Source organism: Onychomys torridus, chromosome 1, assembly GCF_903995425.1.
Source record: "Onychomys torridus chromosome 1, mOncTor1.1, whole genome shotgun sequence".
Classification (NCBI taxonomy): Eukaryota; Metazoa; Chordata; class Mammalia; order Rodentia; family Cricetidae; genus Onychomys; species Onychomys torridus.
In genome coordinates this window covers 55,993,274-56,014,866 of record NC_050443.1, presented here as the reverse complement: position 1 = coordinate 56,014,866, position 21,593 = coordinate 55,993,274, and the positions used below count along the sequence as shown (strand labels likewise).

The following is a 21,593-nucleotide window of genomic DNA, read 5'->3' as shown; positions in this document are numbered from 1 at the left end:
AACAGCATAATTCACATATACAGCACTCACACACACATACACACACTCGTATGCATACACATACATTATGACAATGAAATATTAAATGTATTCAAAAATTGAAAATCTCCATAAGCCAAGTAATATAAGTGTATAATGTCAAATAAGTATATTTTATGTGAATGAAAGCAAATAAATATCTTTACTATATACCAGGACAACATGAAGAATAAGAATATAAAGTGAGGGTTGGGGATTTAGCTCAGTGGTAGAGTGCTTGCCCAGCAAGCACAAGGCCCTGGGTTTGATCCTCAGCTCCGGGGGGGGGGGGGGGGGGGGGAGAAAGAATATAAAGTGATTGACTGTATTTTGAAAGATGAAACTTCATTATGAAATACTTTTTAATTATTTCAAGCTTGCCATTCAGAGCCTAGGTGAGCTCAAAGAACTTAGGGTATTTAATTAAATATGGTAAGACAGCTTGTATGTACTGTCTTCATTTCAGTTTGGGGGAAGGAGTGAAAAAAATAAATGCATCATACCTCTCGGTCAGGTTAGCACTGGTACTGTGGAAAGGCCGTGAATCTGGAGAATAAGAACAGTAGAGGTAAAGTTAGCACACAAAGACCCTGTCCTGATGACAGATAAACTACCTAAAAGGTCGTAGACAGAGTACAAGGTCTTTGAAAGTCAGTGCGTGGTGCCTCTCCTTAAAAAGTTTAGGATGAGGAGGAGGGATTAGACTGGAAACCTTCAAATTAGAATGGAAACAGGAGGTGAGGGAGTGAATTTCTCATGAAGAGAGCAAATTTAATCCAGGATCTGAGTAACTGAAGATACTAGTTTTTATGCTTAAATATATGTGAAGCACATTTAGTTTGTTTTTAATGAATGCTCAGTTCCCACAGGCCACCTTTCTGAGATGTTATCAAAATATATAAAAGAAGAAAGTAAATGTTATAGCTTTTACTCCTGATCCTATTTGTACATATTTCCATCTGAATAATCTAATACTGTCTAATACTTTCTTGAGAATTCCTGGAAATGGATTAATGAATAAGAGGAGCAAAGTGCTGGCTCAGAAAGCCCTGGCACCACCTCTAGTATGGGAAGACCTCTCCAGATCAGTTCCTCCACTATTTCTCCAGCACCATGTCTGCTGCACACTGCCATGTCCTGCCATGACGATAATGAACTAAATCTCTGAACTGTAAGCCACCCAATTAAGTATTTTCCTTTCTAAGTGTTGTGGTCATGGTGTCTCTTTATAGCAATAGAAACCCTAACTAAGACAGAAGTTGGCACCAGGCAATGAGGTATTACTGTGATAGTCTGACTGTTGTATTTTAAAAACAGTGGGAAGGAGACACACTATACAATAGGGCCCACATGGAAGTTTTATTGAGGGCAGGGGAGAGAAGGGGCAGAGAAGGGTCCCTGGGGATGAGAGCAAAGGAAGAGGAAGAGAGACACTATATATATATATATATATATATATATATATATATATATATATATATGGAAAAGTACTGAATGCATACAGGGGGTGCTCTTAGTGGCTGCAGCTGAGGATATATCCTGTCAGGACTCTAAGGGCAGGCCAGTACAGATGTCTAAATGCTAACATTGACCATGTTTTTGTTTGAAGGAATATGGACCCTGGGACTGTGGATTAGAAAAGCAGTTCACTTTAAGTGCTGCTTAATGGGCCATCCTAGAAGCATGGAAGAGAGTGATGCTGAATGTGATTTGTTGGACTATGGGTACCTAGATCAAGAGGTTTCAGAGAAGAATATTAATATGTGGCCTAGAGATTGTTCTTGTGATATTTTGGAAAAGAATGTGGCTGATTTTTGACCTTGTTTAAAGAGTCTGCCTGAGGCTGAAGTGAAGAGATTTGGATTAATTCCATTGGCAGAGGAAATCTCAAAACAGCCTAGCATAGACTCTGTTTTGTGGTTACTAGTGTTCATGCTTAAAAAAATTTATAATGAAAAATAGCAAGCTGAGAAAGGAAAAATATAAAACGTACAATTTGAGGAGAAAAAGAGTACTAGGAAGGGAATGGAACTAAGTCCTGTGTTTAAGGAGATAAACAGATTAAGAAATGGAACAAAGGGAGTGGTGACCTTAGGGCAAGATCCCACCCAGCTAAGTTTCCAACTTGTGAAAAAGAATTAAAGAAAATCTTAGGGCCAGGTGTAGTGGTGCACACCTTTAATACCAGCATTGGGAAGACAGAGACTGGTGGATCTCTGAGTTTGAGGGCAGCCTGGACTACTGAGCAAGTTCCAGAACAGCTAAGCTTAGGCAGTGAAGGAAACCATCAAAACCAGAAAGCTGGTAAAGATGTAATTGAAAGATCTCTGAGTTCAAGGCCAGCCTTGTCTACAGATCTAGTTTCAGGGCAGTCAGGTTTAAGATCGTGAAGGAAACTATGGAAAACAGATAGCTGGTGAAGATGTAATTGAATGAGGGGGGCATGTTCCAGCCCCAGCAAGCAACAGAACTTGGCAGCTTTGGCCAAGTGGTTCTGGCTTTAGTGTCAAAGACAGGGGAAAGAGGTTATGGAATATTCCTCCATGACTAAGGAAAGAAACTGAAGCCAGGTGTTTGTCATGGGTGTCCCTGAATGGAGGCCCAGAGAGGCCACTGTGTGAAGCTGTGGAGTAGAAGCTTGGATTGCCTTGGAGACTCTTAAAATGTTAGAGATGCCAGTCTGGGATATCTGCTGAGGAAAGCTCCTAGCATGGAGCAGAACCAGCTCAAGAGAAAGAAGTATTTTGTAGTCAACAAAGCTGAGAGGAGTTGGAGATCTGAAGAATATTTTGACATCAGACATGGAGATGCAGAATTTGGAGTTTACCCAGCTGGTTTTTGGTCTTGCTTTGGTCCAGTATTTCCTCACTATGCTCCTTCCCTATATTTTGGAATGGTAATGTATATCCTGTGCCATTATATGTTGGAAGTATGTGATCGGTTTTTTGATTTTACAGAGAATTATAGTTAAAAGATTGCCATGCATCTCAGAAGAGATTTTGAACTTTGGACTTTTAAACATTGTTGAGACTGTGATAGACTATGTGGACTTCTGAAGTTGGACTAAATGAATTTTGCATTATGATATGGTTACAAGCTTATGGGGACCAGGGAATGGACTATGGTAGCTTGAATGTAATCGGCCCTAAGTTTATAGGGAGTGGCATTATTAGGAGGTGTGGTCCTGTTGAAGTAGGTCAGGCCTTGCTGGAGGAAGTATGTCATTGTGCGGGCAGGCTTTAGGGTCTCCCATGCTCAAGCTAGGCCTAGTTCAGTTCACTTCCTGTTACCTGTGGATTAAATGTAGGACTCTCTGGGCTGGGGATTTAGTTCAGTGGAAGAGTGCTTGCCTAGCAAGTGCAAGGCCCTGGGTTTGATACTCAACTCAAAAAAAAAAAAAAAAAACCAAAAAAAAAAAAAACAACCAAAAAAATAAATGTAGGGCTCTCAGTTCCTTTCCCAGAACCATGTCTATCTGCACACCACCATGTCCCACCATGATGATAATGAACTAAACTGCTCAAACTGTAAGTCACCAAATTAAATATTTTCCTTTATAAGAGTTGCTGTGGGAATAGTCTAACTTTACAGTGATAGAAACCCTAACTAAAACAGGTTTCTTCTATTACATTTGCCATGTTTGGCAACAATAGCGTGGAAAGAAGGATCTGGCTCCTAATTCTGCAGAATCTAGTTGTGAAATTATAAGCATTTTAACCTATGACACCTTAGTTAGCTTTAAAACAAGAGACTGGATTAAAACAAACCTTTCCTACTCGAGGAGCCTTCTTCAATGGTGTAAGTATTCAATTCTCCTAGACTGCCAAGACTTCACTGTACATTTAAGCAACTTACTAAATTACCACTCTAGTGCACTATACAACGTAAAAGTCAAGTTCATAGTGCAGAAAAATACCCAACAAAAAACTTGGCTAAGAAAAAAGAAAAAAACAAAACAAAACCAGCTACTGGTTGATTTCTGTGAAGCAGTTGAAAACTAAACACACATGTGATTAGGTAGCAAGAGAATCCACGGGAGCACCTCTAAGAGTTCCCAATGGTTTTATTGCTGAAAAAGAATTTATTTCAGTTACTGTGATTCTTACATGTGGTTCTGAAAGAAAAAAAAAAAAGATTAATTTACCACTGCCACCAAAATTAGTGCTTCTGAAATTCCTGGAGTGTAGAGTATGCAATAACATGAGCCATTTCCATGACAAAATTATAAACAGAAGAAAAGAAACCTATCATTAACCCATTTAATATTATTGCAGATAAATAACATTTCAACCATATTTTTACTTTAAGACACAAAATAACATGCAGACCTGCTATATACCCATGGATTTGGGGTTGCAATCACTGAACAGACAAACAACAAAATGTGTTCTATAGAACAAGAGTCTTGGAGCATAGATGGTCTTACATAGTATTTTGGTTTCCTAATTAACAAATTTGGGAAGTACAGCATATCAAGTACTGCTTTGGGAGGCCACAACATGTTAATTAGCATTTTAAAGCGGCTTATCTGAGCTTCTCCATGTGTTAGACTACTCTCTCCCCATTACTCTCACTGGTATTTTTGAACTGAATGAACTAAGGTTTAAGAAATGCTAGACACTGGACTCAAAACACTCCTCTCTCTGCTTCTATAGTTTTACAATTCCAGTGAGACCAGTACAGTTTGTTCCTAGTGATAATGAAGTTCTACCGAGGTTTTGACTTGTTACCATAACCTCGCTATTTGCTATAGTTCTACCATATTTTTTTTTTTTTTTGTTTTTTTTTTTTTTTTTTTTTTTACCTTTCTAGAGCTTTATTGGGAGAAAGGGGGAGGGAGGGAGGGAGGGAGAGAGAGAGAAAGAGAAACTTTTGACCAGAGAAATTTGAGAACTTCTGAACACTCAAAGTTGAGATGTATTTCTGCCGACTACAAGGGATAAAATGTAAATGTCTCATTGTTTCTTTGTCAAGTATCTTTTAATAGTGAAAAATAGAGTGAATACTAATGAGGCTACCATTTAAAACTAAACCGTATCTCTACACCAAAGAAACTTTTCTTTCAATACAATGCAAAGTGGTGGCCACAATAATTTTTTTGTTTTTGCTTCTGTTTTGTTTTTGTTTTTCAAGACAGGGTTTCTCTGTGTAGTTTTGGTGGCTTTCCTGGATCTTACTCTGTAGACCAGGCTGGCCTTGAACTCACAGAGTTCTGCCTGGCTCTGCCTTCTGAGTGCTCGGATTAATGGCATGAGCCACCACCGCCTAACCCACAATAATTTTATACATCACTGCTACTTCAGATCACCAAGTGGAAGGACAATTATGGACATAAATGTTAGAAACTCATAATATTATTTCTAACACAACAATTCATTACTTTATGATAGAAATAGTTTGCCCATAAAAAAATGTAAGTCCCAGAATATCCTAGAAGCCCTCCAATATTGAAGTCAAGGTCTTCTAATAAAAGAAGACTCAGTTGCATTTCAAGTTCACTAAAACTGAATTTTCAAAATATTTTCATACCAGGTGTTACTAAGAACTTATTAAAATCTGTAACTACTGAGGAGTGTGGCATAAGATAGAATTTTAGAAGAAAAAATATATAACTTCTATTTCCTGAACAATGAGATCTAATCTCTGAGTTTTGTTTTTCAATTATATGAAAAGATTAGAAGAGAAACTTTTAGGTATTATTAATAGACAGTCTAGCTATCTGTCCCAGGAGACAGAGAAAAATGGATAACTGAAATTAAAATTGAAGTGGTCAAGCTCAAAGTTTTGTAAAACTAGCACTCAGTAATACGAAGGTCAGAAGTGGGATGGGAATACACACCTCACGCCTGAGGGTGTGTTCTGGAAAGATACCTGCACTGGCACCAGGAGGTCACTGAAACAATCAGTGTTAGTAGTCACAGATAAGACAACAGAAAACTGGTTTCATCAAAATCGATTTGCAAAGGCATGCAAGTCATGTGACTTAAAGAAGATAGCATACCAGGAGATAAAAGCCCTCAAAAGATTTAATTCTTTTAGTAGCAGGCCTATAGCATTTAAAAACTAGCCAGACTCTGGAGAACAGCCACTAAACACCAAATTAGCTTACTTACTATGAAACTCCTCCTCCTCATCACTGGAATAAGAAGAGCCAAAAGAAAAGAGAGTTTTAGATTTAAGGAGGAGTGGAGAAACGCTGACTGAAAAGGAGATCCACCTTGTTGGCTTCGTCTGCTGCTGAGCTGAGAAGTAGGTTAACAGAAAGACATTAGAGCACACAAAAGTTAGGCCAAGACAAAGAAAGAGGTACCTCCAACCTATGTGGAAACAAGATAATGTTGAATGCCTTAAGGATCCCAGGAAAGGCTATCAAAATTAACAATGTCTGTCTGCTTGCCTGCCTGCCTGTCTGGTTTTTTGAGACAGGGTTTCTCTGTGTAGCCCTGGCTGTCTTGGAACTCGCTCTGTAGACCAAGCTGGCCTTGAACTCAGATCTACCAGATTCTGCCTCCCAAGTGCTGGGATTAAAGTTATGTGCCACCACTGCCTGGCTAATGGTGTATTTTATTTATATATTCATTTATGAACACAAAAAATTGTAATGTAGTTTAACAAATCATCTAAATATACACACTTGTTATATTTGAAAACAAGAAGCAAACTTTTTTTTTTTTTTAAGATTTATTTATTTATTATGTATATAGTGTTCTGCTTGCATGTATGTCTGCAGGCCAGAAGAGGGAGCCAGATCTCATTACAGATGGTTGTGAGCCACCATGTGGTTGCTGGGAATTGAACTTAGGACCTCAGTGCTCTCAACTTCTGAGCTATCTCTCCAGCCCCGAAGCAAACTATTTTTAATGGTTATAATTCATAGCTTGAGTTTTCCTTCTTCTTGGTGTATAGACAACATCCAACAGTGATATTGCTCAGGGTTCAGTATTACTGTTCTTCTCATGCATCCCAATTTTCCTACGTCACTCCTACCTCTCCACAGTGTATGCACATAATATACTAGGGTCTCTGTTCTCTCCATCCTTCAAGGTAGAACTCTCCTTTCAGGATCAGACCCATTCATCTCTTTGCTCACCCATGTGTGGGTGGACACTCCACAGGCAGCTGAAACCCAACAAACACAAAAGGGAATATGTCTTTTCCTGCTGCCTTGCTCCTCCTCTAGTCCTTCACCAGTCAACTGGTATCTAACATCTACTTAATTACTCAGGGTACCAACCTGGGCACCATCCTTGGACCCTTACAGCATACCTCATTTGGGCTTCTTCAACTTCTCTCCTGAGGTCACTATTCTGAAAAAGCTGTACTGTGAACCATGCAGAAGCTTTCTAATGACCTGTAAGATTCTTCTTCCCAACATGAGCTCCTTTGTGGTTGGCCTGAACCACTCCAATTAACATGATTCTACTGCTTTCGAGAAGAAACCCTAATCCTCAGTTTAGATTTCCATATACCAATTTCTAGTTTCTTTTGGTCTAAACTTTCTCCAATTCTCAAGGTCTGATACTTCCAGAATGTTGAGTGTTGATTTTGGTTGCTTCATTTACTATTTTCTATTAGCTTCAACTTGTTCTCTTATCTATAATTAATAAATATAAGCCAAGAAAGAACCATCAGTAAGTTCATCCTTCTTCCACCACTGTCTAGTTTAGTACACAGTGAAGAGTTGGTATTCAAATATGGACTGAATAAATAGATACATGAATTTTCCTCTTATCATGCTTCTGGGGATCTTAAGGCCCCAAATCAAATCAGAGCAAATGCCCTGTACCTATATGAAAGCTACATCAACCACATCAGATTATGAGGCTGAGCTCCCACCAATGGGATAAAATGACCTCTTTGCCTCCGTGTGCTTGCTGGTCCAGGCAAGGTCACTGTTCTCTTCTGTAAAAGTAAACTGCCTTGCTGAGTTACGTTTGCTCTGTTTGCCCGTGTGACATCAGGAATATTATTTCCAATTTGGGCTTCTTGTTCAACACAATGGACAATGTTCTTGTTTCTAAAACTGCCTAAATTACAGAGAAAAAGAGACCTTGGCTCTATTTTGGGTCATTGTGAACTCCACAACTCCATGCTCATTATACAGGGAAGTAAGTACACTAACAGACTCTCATTCACATTATCCCTCCTTAACAGCTGAAGCTGAACTGCAGGTAAAGGGCTTCTGTAACAAGAAGTCATTTAGCCATTGTATGTGCTTACATAAAACAGAAGTTAAACTATCTTAAGAAATTTTTTCTGTCAACTGAGTGTGATGATGTGTCCTGTAATCTCAGAACTTGGGAGGTGAAGAGCCTCTTGCATGCTCAACAAGACCTGACTCCTTATTGCTGAATATCAGGCCCAACTGCCCTTAAAATAAAAATGCATGTGTGTGTGTGTATTTTTGTTCAGGTTTGTACACACAGGAAACCAGAAGAGAGTGTCAAGGCCTCCTTGAACCCTCACTTCACGTTTCTTAGCTAGGCCGGAAGGCAGCAAGCTCCAGTAGTCTTTGCTTTCTATAGCATGCTAGGGCCACAGAAAAGCACGAGAGCATGCCTAGCTTGTTATGTACGCACAAGGATCCAAACATAGGTGTTCATGATTACAGAGCAAAAGAATCATCCTTTATGCCATCACTCTACTGTGAAAATTTCTAAGATTAAACCTCCAGTTAGCCAAGATATAAGACAGAACCTTTCATTAATGAAGGACAGCTACATTAGTCTCCAGTTCTTTTGTATTAAATTGGAAGAGGACACTGAAAAAAGTATCATAGACACCAGAAGCTTGTGTTTAGACTTCACAATACCTGGCCTTATAGTGAAGAACAGGTTCTTCACTTTTAGATTTAAGTTTTGCATCATGATCTCACACTAAAATTACTCTTTGAAAATAGATATTCAAAACAGGTTCCTTGAGCTAGACAGACGGATCAGTGGTTAAGAGAAATGGCTACTCTTCCTGAGGACCTGGGTTTAATCCCTAGCATCCACATGATAACTCACAACTATCGTAACCTCTGTTCCAGAGGAGTCAATGACCTCTTCTGGACTCTGTGGGTTTGGCACACATGTGATGCACAGACATAGATACAAGCAAAACACCTACACACATATAATAAACAAATCTTAGTAATAATAAAAAAAGGAGGTTTCTTAAGAAACAAGTTGTGACAAACATTGGTACAATGATAATATGTTTATAAGCATTTTTATTCACAAATGCCTTGTGTTTACAGATTCCAGCTGCCAATATAACCCTCACAGCCAACTGACCTGCACCTGCACACAGTTTTATAGTTATTTTCACACTTAATCCTCTTGTACTTAAGTAAAAATGTCCTTCAGTTTTATATCCTGAGCTTGACATTTCTGAGTGCTCAGACAGTATTGTCTTTTGTCAAGTTTAGCAGAGACAAGATCACTTGAGAAATATTTCCAGATTTAAGGAGCCTACTGTGACATAAATACTCATTTCAACATCTGTTCTTGGATAGGATCCTGGACCCAGGAAAAGGTAAGAAAAATGGAACTGTGTCTATATTAGGTCAATCTGATTAGGATTAACTTCCTAATTCAGATAATTATGTTAATATAAGAAAGAGTATCTTTGCTTTTAAAAAACATTAAATTATTTAGAGGTTAAAAAAAACAACAACCCTGATCTCTGAAGGGGAGTGATAAAGTTATATTATAGTAACATCTGGGGACAGGAGGGAAGGATACACAAATTCTTTACACTAATTTTTGTTTGTTTTGTTTTTGTTTTTCGGGACAGGATTTCTCTGTGTAGTAGCCCTGAATGTTCTGGAACTGACTTTGTAGAATAGGCTGGCCCCACAGAGATCTGTCTGCCTCTGCTTCCCAAGGTACTAGGCTACCACTGTCCAGCTTCTTTACCTTTTTTTTTTTGCCACAGATTTTTCTTGCCACGTATCTTTCCAGTGAGAGTCATTTGTATCCATTTTCCAAGTATGAAATTATTTCAAAGCCCTTTTAAAAAATGGTGTTATACCCCACAATATAATGAATGCAATGCATGTATTAAAGAGATTTTTTTCTTAGCAAGAGGAAGAGCTGAAAGCTGATCTCTATATTAGCATTTCTGTTGAGTATGAAGTCAAAAGAAGAAGCAGACAAAATTTGGAAGTTAATAAGATCCCAAAGTAAGAAAAATGATAGGAAAAGTAGTTAAGATATATTTATTAAAAGAAAAGTAGTATACTCACTGTCCAATCCAGGATGACTAATTGTCATTAATGAGATGGATTTTGTCAATGGAGAAGAAATGGCTGATGTACAGTAATTAAATCCCTGTTGTTTGGACCTGTGAGATGTCTACGAAATAAAAAAAAAAAAAAAAAAAATGAAGAATGGGTTCTAAGTACATGTTCATCTATTTAGACATGTATAGAGTTTACACTGACCCAACCTGGTGAGGGGAGACTTGGAATCCAGTCTGCTTCTGCCACTGAACAGTTACTCAGCTTTTCTAAGCCTGCCTTTTTTCACCCGAAACTGAAAAGTATTCATCATTCATAGTGGTTTGACATCCCTCAGAGCATCTAAAAATGTTTCAAATTGAGTAAGTGAGCAGTAGGTAGCTGCTGGGCACACAATCCAGTAACTTCACCGGAAGTAATAGACTATACAGAGTACTGCTCCTCTGAAAAAAATCAAGACATCTTCACAGACACACAAGCAGGATATGTTGTCACTCTGATTATGAGGCGGTGGAAACTGGGATGTGGGTAGAAAGCATTTCAAGAGCATTAGCAAAGCAGCAATGCAATGCATTTGGGAAGGAGCTGAACCTCTTTCACTTCTTCTTTGATTCCACATGAACACAGGGTGACTATATTTTAGTACTTAACTTCCTCGGCAGAAAGGCAATTTAAAGCCATAGCGTTTTAAGTGCTGTGTGGCCCAAGCAAAAACAGAGGCTCCTTTAAGACCCCTGAAGGAATATTACTTCTGGTGATAAGGGCCTCTTTTTCTAACCCTCTTTCTTACAAGATGAAATCTGCCTCTTCCTGATTCAAATGCCTGGAAAGAGAGACACTGAACTCCTAGCATGCACTCACTCAGTCGGGCCAAAGACTTCTGATTATTTAGAGCTTGTTCCATGTGTAACCATGGAAGCTGAGGCAAACAGTTGCTATGTTGCAAATACAACTGTGAGGCCTGAAAAATGACCTCAGCGAACAGCGTAGAATTTCAAGAGGAAGTTGGCTGCAGGCAACTTGTCTAGATCAGAGAGATACATGCAGCACAACACCCACACTGAGGTTGTGCACAAGAGGAACTGAAGGTCAGATGAGAGTTCTAGGAAGACCATGCCTAGCACAGTACAACACAGCACAGCACAGCACAAAAATGCTGATGTTTATCTAGAAAGATTCAATCAGAAAGATAGCAGTGGTAATAAGTATCATTTACTAAAAGATAGGGTCACCTGTCAAATTTCTGGAAATAATTTGTCTCAGAAAAGGTCACACAGTTTTAAAAAAATTAAAATATTCTCATTAAAATCTGTCTATTTCGGGGTTGGGGATTTAGTTCAGTGGTAGAGCGCTTGCCTAGCAAGCACAAGGCCCTGGGTTCGATCCTCAGCTCTGGCAAAAAAAAAAAAAAAAAATCTGTCTACTTCTAAGTCATAGAAAGAAGTATAGGGGCTTCAGGCTCTCACAGTTAAGGAAGGGATCAATAGGCATTTCCTGAACAGCACAGTCGAGACAAAGAACATGTTTTCTCTAGGAAATAAACTTGGGGCATGCATGCACTTTCAAATTGGCAAATGTAATAATGACATACAATACACTTTAAAACTCAATTTACAATGACCTGGTAAGAGAACAATATAGACAGACAAAGGAAGTTGCATGTCCTGAATACTTTCCCAATCCTAAAGCATTATTTGTTGTGATGGAATATTTTAATCTGTGTATATTAGTGTATTCTTGAAGATTTTTTAATATTTATTTTTTGTATAGAGTGTTTTTTTTTTGTTTTTTGTTTTTTGTTTTTTTCTGAATAGATGTTTGTACACCATACTCATGTCTGGTGCCTCTGGAGCTTAGAAGGCACTAGACCCTTGGAAATGAAGTTACGGATTGCTGTAAGCCACTATATGTGAGAGCCAGGAACCAAATGCCAGTTCCCTAAGTGTTCTTAACCACTGAACCATCTCTCCAGCCTGATTAATGTATTCTTACATATTCAGGTTTAGTGATAAAAGCATGTTATTGCTAGACTTGAAGATATCATTTAATAGGTAAGTAATCACAGCTCTAGCTTTATACTAATACTAATAAAAAGCATAAATAATGAGATCATATTTGGAGGTAATGCTCCACTATCTCCCCCATTAGCAATATATACCTATTTTAGCCTTACCTGCTGATCAAACATCCTATGATGGTGTCTCTGGTCTGGCTCCAGATGCTCTTCTGAAAGTGACATCAGAGAATCCCTCTGTTCCTCACCACTGAAAGGGTTTCTGAGCTCGCTGGAGTTTGCAGAGCTCATTTCTAGAGACGAGGATGGCTTATTTCCACCACCAGCTTCTCCTGTCAAGCCTTCCAGACTGAAACTGAACACAGAGCACATGAGTTCATTCATTGTTTGTAGGTCTCAGAACAGGAGGAAACAAAATCCCTCTAATCCTACTCAAAATGTCTAAAGGACACAAAGCAAATGAGCATCACTCACCTTCCCCCACAGTGGTCTTGGATGCTAAGAAAGAACACCAGACACGTTTACTTCCCTACCTTATTCAACTTATCTGAATGGTGAACCAGATATCATCATTTTCTCAGCTGTTTTTCACATATCATATAGATAGACAAATTTATCTCACATTGTATATATGTATGGGCTTTCATTGATGTGATCAAATTAATCTTTCCAGACTCTAACTCATCTAATGTCAAATGTCACAAAGCACAATCATAAGGAGCTTTGAGAAGGAAAAGTGAGTGACATGGCTGTGTGCTTATGACATGGACCATTATGAAACTTTACACTCAATTATATTTTGGTTGACAACTTTCTGGGTACACTTCTACCCAGAAAGCCCTGGTTTCACTAATGAGCAATATCACCTGCGCACACGTGGCCAGATAGTTCCTGATGATGGCTTAGTGAGAATCATCAGCTGCGGATAGGCACATAAAACACAGGAGCATAAATGCTGAAAAGAGCAAACAGGGTGTGGAATTTTAAAAGGGAGATAGGTCTGAGGTACAGATTTTGTGGTTACTTTCTGAAAGTAAGAGACTAAAGAGGAAGGCCTGCTGACTATCCTCTTTGGAGCCACTAACTAGAATGCACACATCTGCTGTAACTACAGAGGGAACTTCTTTGAAAGAAGAATACAGTTGCAGCTAACACTGTGTTCTCAGTTAATCAGCTGGAACTGCATCTGGATGTATACTGAAGCTATATAGTTATTTCTGTTCTGGGAAAACTGTATAGCTCATTGCTACAATTAAGTTAATATATTCCAGCCCCAAAGGGCTTTTCTTCATAAATTACTTATGAACTGAAGCCATATGTCTCTATTTTCTCTAGTGGGTAAACTATTAACAAATTTGTTGTTCTTATTTCAATATGACAATAGAAGTCATAATGAACTGCAACCAAGTGTCTCTGTAGAACCCATTTTTAACACCAGGCATAAGAAGAAAGTTTAGACAAGTAAAGAAATTTAGTTTTCCATTGTGAATTATCTGAAAAGCCTGAGAAAACCTCATCTCTGCTTACTACAAAACTTAATCCTGAAAATATTTTAATAATTAAATCTGGCTGCTTAACTCAAAGACAAATATGAAATGATGAGGCATCTAAATTCAGAACTTGAATGTAGGACTTGAAAGTATAATAAAAACCAGGGCCTATTAGCTGTCTTTTCTTAAGAATCTGGGAACTTGGAAAGACCAAAACAAAGGGAAGGGCTTCCAGCGTAGACACAGGGTTCATGCAGAAAACACAGCCATCTATTGCTACTTGAGACAAACGATGCAGCATTGGGTACTGTTCCTAGGCCATACTCCTGCAATTGGGTTAGTAGCGTTCATAGCAAAGGCAGCGGTATACTATGCTCACAGATATCACAGGCTGCCCATATGCATTCCAGCCACAGAGAAGCCAGCTTTAGCCCAAGGCCAGAAATCTTACTTTACGGTTCCTGGTTTGGTGGCTGGACATGTAATACTATACCTTCTGAAATTAAAGTCAGCATTCAGAGCAGCCGAGTACTGCACACCAGAGGGACACCAGCTCATACTGGAGATGACATCAAAGGCAGAAACAAGAAATGGAGGGAGAAAAGAGGAAACAGGTTTGGGTTATTCAGTTTAAAAAGAAAGAATATAGAGATAGGCTTATGTAATCATTTATAAAAAAAATAGAAATGCAAGACTTAGAATTTAGGAAAGGATTTAGAAAAAGAACCACAAGAATTTAATATTGTTCAGTTGATGTCCATTCAGACACTGTTTTAGGAAAGGTCATGTGTGCTCTTTATGGGATGACTACTCCCTTGGCAAAAACTGCAGCCCACTCATGGCTTCCTTTGCAGACATTCCCAGAGAGGTGTTCCAAAACCCACTGTTGTGGCCAAGTGTCTCTCTGTATTCATCGTTGCTCCCACATCCCTCAACTCAGGACAGTCACTCCTGGGCCTGACTGGAAAGAAAACACTACAAACAGCTCAGAGGTCTTACTGAGAAAGCAGTGCTTTTTTTCCATATGTTCCCGTTAAGGATCCAGATAAGCCAGGTAACATCTTAAACAATAGTCAACTCACACTTCTTCTTTAGAAGCTATTCATTAGGCCTTTCTGCTTAAAATGAGGCAACTACAATAAAGGCCATACTTCCCTTACAGTTTTAAACTGATACGCAGGCTTATTTTTCTTAGAGTTTTATGGTATTAATATGGAAATGCCTTTATTTTTAATTTTGTATTCATTTTCCCCAAGATTTAAAAAAACATCCATTTGAGCAGTTGCTTCCTTGTTTATCCTAAGCAATATAGCAGGGGAGGAAAAGCTAGGGTGGAAAGGTTAAAACAAATTATATAATAGGCACTTTGTGACTAGAACTACATCAAAAGGTCAGGATCTTTGTTTGCTTGTTTAGTTACTTGAGACACATCCCCAAAGTGTGGGCCTAGGTGAGAATTTTTGACTAACAAGTACCATCACCTAAAAAATACTGATTTGGGAAGCCTCAAAATTCTAAGTGCTATGTTTTTGTCTTAAATAACAGTTCCTGGACAGCAGTTAAAGCACTGCTGTGGACAGCAAAACCATTCAGTGGTCTCAATCTCCAAGATCTCCAACACCTCTGCTTGATGGACAAGCCTTGAGACGAGGAAAATGGTGGGAAGGATGCTATGATAGTTTCCTCTACAGCTGTTCTAAATGGTATAAAAAATTTCAAATCTGATTAAATAACAGTGTACGGCTCACAAAAGGGAAAAGAAAAATACATAGTTTGAGGCATCTCTCATCTGGGAAGAAGGATTAGACGGACTCCAACTTACTTGTATAAACAGAAGTAAAACATAATTTATAAATATTTATAAGGCTCAGAAGTCCATTCTTTGAAGTTATTAATTTAATTTTTAAACTTCTAATTGAATTACCTAAGTATCTGATTTCATTTCTTTTCTTTCTTTCTTTCTTTTTTTTTTTTTTTGAGATAAGGTTTCTCTGTAAAGTCCTGGCTGTCCTGGAACTTGCTCTGTAGACCAGGCTGTCCTTGAACTCAGAGATCTGTCTGCTTCTGCCTCCTGAGTGCTGGGATTAAAGGCCCGTGCCACCAGCTCAATTGTGATTTCTTATTAAAAAATAGAAAATCATTAACTCAATATACATTGCCAAATCATTCTTAAAAATAAGAACAATCTTTTTGTAGAGTTTTCAATATCTCCTTTGCTCTGAGACTATGATAATGCTGTGGAATACATTTAAGGTACAAGACAGGACAAGCAAAGACCCATCCAAGCACTACTGGATCTGGCAAGCTGCAATTGGTCTAAGCCTTCCCCGACTCCTCTGCATTAAAGTGCATTTCTGAGAGCCTCCCAAATCATAAGGTTCTCTGGCTTTGAAGTTTAGGAGGTATGGTTTTTTATTTTGTTCTGTTTTTGAGAACAACTTTCTTCTTTAATACTTGTTGGAATATGTCAATTTTATAAATTTTTAAAATTATGAATCATGTTCTTTCTACAAAAATAGTTTTCATTTAGGTGAAACTGTAAAGTCAAGTTATAAATCTGGTGTACAGCTTGGGCTGCAGGCAGCAACCTATCGTCCCTTACCATGTAATCTAGTGCACGCTTCAGGTTGTTCATAATGAAGAGCTTTCCCAGAGACAGCAACAAATACATTGCTAGAAGTTTTACATACTGTTTACTGAAAAAGGTATTTTTTCATAACCTGTTTGCCTGAAGAGCCTAACTGATATCATGACCATTTAGATTCATGAAAATGTTAGAATTTAAGATCAAAACTTCCTTAAAATATGGAAGTAAAGGAAGATACATTTGAAAAATCATAGGAAAAAAGTAGGAAGATTATTAATTTTGCTTTTCTCACAAATATTCTGCAAATAGATAAAAGTATCTTTGCAAATGTCTCTTTATATGAGAAATACAATAAAAGAATCGACTTTCATGATTTCTTAATGATTTTTTAAACAATAGAGGAAAAGTCAGTAATAGCTCTACACAATAAGCCTTTAAAACATGAAGTAACTGAGTATGTATAATTAGAAATTAGTTCTTAGCTTATAAATATTAGCTTCACTTTTTACTTGATAAATAATAATTAAGTAATTCAAAAAAGGTATAAGCTTATGCCAGATTGCTTTCTGAAAATACTCTGTCAATAATGGAATGGAAACTACCAGGTTGCCAACTAATAAAAATCTTTCTTCATATTATTCAAGAATGTACTGGAAACATTTTAGAACCTATGTGTGAGTGACTACAAATATATTTCTGGCTATTCTCTTTCTTTTCTGGATACAGAAGGAAGAATCTCCCAAGGTCCACTAGTTAGATACAACATGAAAGCAAAACAAAGAACAAACAAACAAAACGAGACAAAGCCATGTGAGCCAGTAAGTGGGTGTGCGTATTATAAATTTAGAACTAGAAAAAGACTAGACTAAAGAAACTATTTTCTATCAGGTGGACAGAGCAACTAAGAAGCACCTATATTTTATTTGCCCAAATCAGAAATAAATGTTTTAAAACATTGGCCAACGTAACCAGAACGAGATGCTTGTTAGTACACACTCAGAGATGACATGGTTAGTTCAATTTAATGAACTCTGTACCTTCTCCTATGAATGGGAGGTCTCCTGACAACATCCCCAAGAACTTGCATTGAACTGAAAATGAATGATGGAAGAGGTCAATAATGGAGGTGAACCACAATGATACATAAACACACAAAACACAGAGATCACACCTTGAAGAAACATATTCCCCAAAGACCAACAGTACAGGAGGGAAGAGACCAAGAGAATGAAATGACAAAAATATCAGAACCCCAAACACCTGACAAAAAGGTAGCTTCTGTTCCCTCTCTACTCCAAGGAGTTAATTGGATGACAAATTATGAAGATTAGTGTATGTTATAAAAGTAAATTGGGTAGGGGGCTGGAGAGATGGCTCAGTGGTTAAGAGCACTGGCTGCTCTTCCAAAGGTTCTGAGTTCAATTCCCAGCAACCACATGGTGGTTCACAACCATCTATAATGAGATCTGGTGCCCTCTTCTGGCCTGCAGGCATACATGCAGATGGAACACTGTATACATAATAAATAAATAAATAAATCTTAAAAAAAAAAAGTAAATGGGTCAGAGAAAAGCGCCATTGAAAACATTAAAAGGTTTTCCCTTCAAACTTTAAAATTCAGGTAACAAAATATACAAGTAATAATATATGAATCAGCCAAACTATTAGGATGATAAAACCTAACCACTATTCCATTACATCTCAAAGTATTAAGATAGTACTAAGACAATCCTTTACACTAAGTTTAAACGGGCATGATATACAGGCTAAAAATACAAATAGGTAACAAGTCTAAGATCTCTATGTAATTTTGGACAAGTCATTAAATCTGGCTTCAATTTCTTCACCTGACCTACCTGACACAAATACACATAGCTCTGAAATCAGTCATTACAAATAGATCTATAGTGAGTTATATAGAAACATGGGTATTTATAAGGTAAATCCCATTCCCTGACTAGTTCTTTATCATTTAAGACAAGGACATCCTATCAAGAAGTTACTCAGGCTTCAGGGAGTAAATTCCTGCCTGCAAGATCATTCTTGATGCCTGTTTCAATGTTTTAAACGAATACAGCATGTATACTGGGAAGAAAAGCATTTGGAAATTAGTTTTTATATAACCTGAGATTTCAAAAGGATATAAACACAATACAGCAAGTTAAGGCACTGCTTCTTATTTTAGACTACTACCCTAATACAATGGAAGAATACAGGATTGTTCAAAGACTTGGCTGTGATTAGAAACCTAGATTCTACTGTAGATGATGTAAAGTGTCTGTAACAGTCCTCTAATCCACAACTATGAAAAAGTAACACCTGAACCATGGTGAAGATTAAAAACCAATGTAAGACAACTTGTTATGAAGAGTTTGAAAAAAAACTGGCAAACCAGTATAGACTTTGGTTCTGACCTCAGGGAGGGCAGGGATTAATACCTTGTTTACCTCTGTTTCTTCAGAACCCAGGATACTGCCAGACATAAAAAGAATGCCCAATGTGTTTTGGCTGATTAAAAGAATAAATGCAGGTCTGGAAAAATGGCTCAGTAGTTAACAGTACTACGCATTCTTCCAGAGGACCTGGTTTTGATTCCCAGCACCTATACTGTGGCTTACAACTGTCTGTAACTCCACTTCTACAGGATACGATGCCCTCTTCTGGCCTCCGTGGGCACCATGAACACACATTAAAACAAATTAAAAGAATAAATGAAGATCTGAGTATATGGTGGTGCATGCCTGTTATCTTAACACTTGTGTGGTAGAAGCAGATCAGGAGGACAAGCCTGGCTTTCATAGTGACGCTCAGGCTGGCCTTGGCTACATGAGACTGTCTCAAAACAAAACAAAACAAATCTGACAACTGTGATTAAGATTACATGTACTTACAGCCACAATACAATTAGGGGAAAAAACCCCAAATAACTGTGTTATTTCTAACAGCTGTTTGAAAGCAACTGTCAGTAGCTGAGTGTGGTGGCTCATGTCTGCATTCTCAGAAATTCAAAGACTAAGCTGGGGAGAACAAACGGTCTGGAGTTAACGGTTAGCCTGCACTAAACAATGAGTTCCACATCAGCTAGAGCTATAGAGCAAGACCCTATGTCAAAAATCAGTCAAAGGCAAACAGTACCCCCTTTTCCAGGCTGAGAGCATCTTTTTAGGTGAGTAGAGTGGCCCTGGGGCAAGCACACCTGTGACCTGTTAGATGCTGCAGCATTTGGTCTGAAGATTAAAGTCAGTGGTCAGAAGCCAAGCCAACTTCGTACAGGCTGCTGCCAAACTGAAGGACAAAAGCTGGGTAATACTTTGTAAATATTCCCAAACTGTATGACATACAGGAAAATACCAACCATTTCAATGTACATCATGAGTCCTGTGTCCTCTTGAGAATTACACATTGATAATTTAGACATTATCAAATGTCTGTATTAGAAACATATGGCTGTAATCCTCAGGAAACAGCAGACCACTTAGATGTGTTGAGACTGTAAGATTTCATATTACTTAATAAACAGAATTCTCTCTTCCACATTCATGAACTTCACTGGTTGATTGATTAACCTGGTAAGAATATGCCTTATCATTTACTAAATATTCACTCTATAACAGTAAGGTTTATGTTATCACAGTTATATTGAAAAGAAAGCTTACACTGCTCAAGTGGCTGCCCAGGGAACAGTCAGAATACACATCTGCCTGGGCTCAAAGCCTGGGTTATCTTTTTTCTACCAGTGTCTCCTTATTACATTTTTTTAAAACCAGTAACAATGCTACATCAGATACTTCTCAAGAGAGAACACACACTGAGTTATGAAATGATAGGCTCATCTTACCTCCGCTGGTTCATTTCTGCATCACTGGCTGCATTCTTCCCAGGACCCCAGCTATGTCTCCGGAAAGGGGAAAGAGAACGCATGGAGTTCCTCAGAAAGGAGCAATTTGCAGGCACTTCAGTGATGCTGTCCATTTCCTCCTCTTCCATTTCACCAGGGCCAACAGGCTCACTCTCACTCTCTCGACGCTCAGGTCCCACTCCATGGCTGAGAAAGCCATCAGAGCGTTGATGATTTCTGGACCTACTCAACTTTGACGTCTGAGGAAGGGACACATCACTGCCATGAGAAGAATGTCGGTCCAGGGAAGCTGTGTCATCTGTGGAGGAACTGGATCCGGTGGTGTCACAAAGCAACTGCTCTTCCTCGGGCTGTAATCGAGAGAGCACATAGGGTTAAAACCAACAGAACCAAGAAGATATCCTGTTCTGATAGACCACGCCAAAGCCTCAGAGTTGTCTGGACATAGGCAAGATTAATAAGACTTCAAGCTGTTCTTTTTTTTTTTCTTAAATCCATGACTGCAGTTAGATTATAAGTCCTCTGGCTTTCAATAGGGGAATGTTTTAGATATAACTGTCATTTTATTAAAGGGACTAGACTATATAGAAGATACATTAACTTTTCTTTTTAACAGAGAAAAAACAATTCTTAGTTTAGTTCTTTTAACCCACCATCAACTGAAGTGAAGAAAACTATTAGTCTCTAGGATTTCTGCTATATGAAACTGAAACAAGTCACCCAGTACAGCTATAATAAGGCAGAGAATTTACTCTTCCAAAGCCAAGTACAACTGTTGTTTACTTTTGAAAACTTCTTAATAGTTTTAATTCCACCAAAAGCCTGTCACAAGAACATAACAGAAGAATGCTACTGCTTCTTACTTTACTGCGAATTGGTTGAGTGTTCTGAAGCCAAGTCACATAAAATCATCCTGATAATAAGGTGTTTAATAAGGTGACAATGCTCCTTTCCTGGCTAAACTCTAGTATCTAGGAGGAATTATACAAATCTTGTCTTAGTAGCTTGACATTCTCTACTTATTGAGAGGCATCAAGTGCACAAGATGATGAGTGAAGGAAAGATTAACCCCATTTCGTATTATACAAAAGACCAAAAGGCTATTTTGCCTTTTCATTAGACAAGGAACAGGAAATAGGTAAAGGCATGCAGAATGACCCCCGCCCCCTTTCACAGTACACCTTAAGCAAGACATTTGGTGACATTAAAGAAAATCTTTAAACAGGCTCTCACTATAAAGCCCTGGCTGTCACCATAAACTCAGAGAATGTTGTGTCTCCTGAGTACTGAGATTAAAGGTATGTGACACTGAGTCCCCAGACTTTGGTGCAGTGTTTTAATAAGACTACCTGAAGGAGAAGTACCTCCTCTAAGTTGTTCTTTAACTTCCACAAGTATGC

At 38.2% G+C, this 21,593-nt stretch overlaps 1 protein-coding gene across 2 annotated transcripts in view; it reads right to left on the bottom strand.

Annotated features, from left to right (window-relative positions):
* The window catches only part of Akap13 (A-kinase anchoring protein 13), a 298,302-nt gene that overhangs the window by 63,090 nt on the left and 213,619 nt on the right, over positions 1-21,593 (bottom strand). The window contains exons 11-16 of one of the 2 annotated variants that reach the window (XM_036185301.1): positions 20,173-20,543; positions 17,372-17,425; positions 14,241-14,306; positions 12,417-12,612; positions 10,250-10,358; positions 522-564 (exon numbers count right to left, since the gene is read on the bottom strand). In XM_036185301.1, coding sequence (XP_036041194.1) covers positions 522-564; positions 10,250-10,358; positions 12,417-12,612; positions 14,241-14,306; positions 17,372-17,425; positions 20,173-20,543 — 839 coding nt within the window. The remainder of the gene's footprint in view (positions 1-521; positions 565-10,249; positions 10,359-12,416; positions 12,613-14,240; positions 14,307-17,371; positions 17,426-20,172; positions 20,544-21,593) is intronic. The other variant, XM_036185311.1, reaches the window with a different exon arrangement.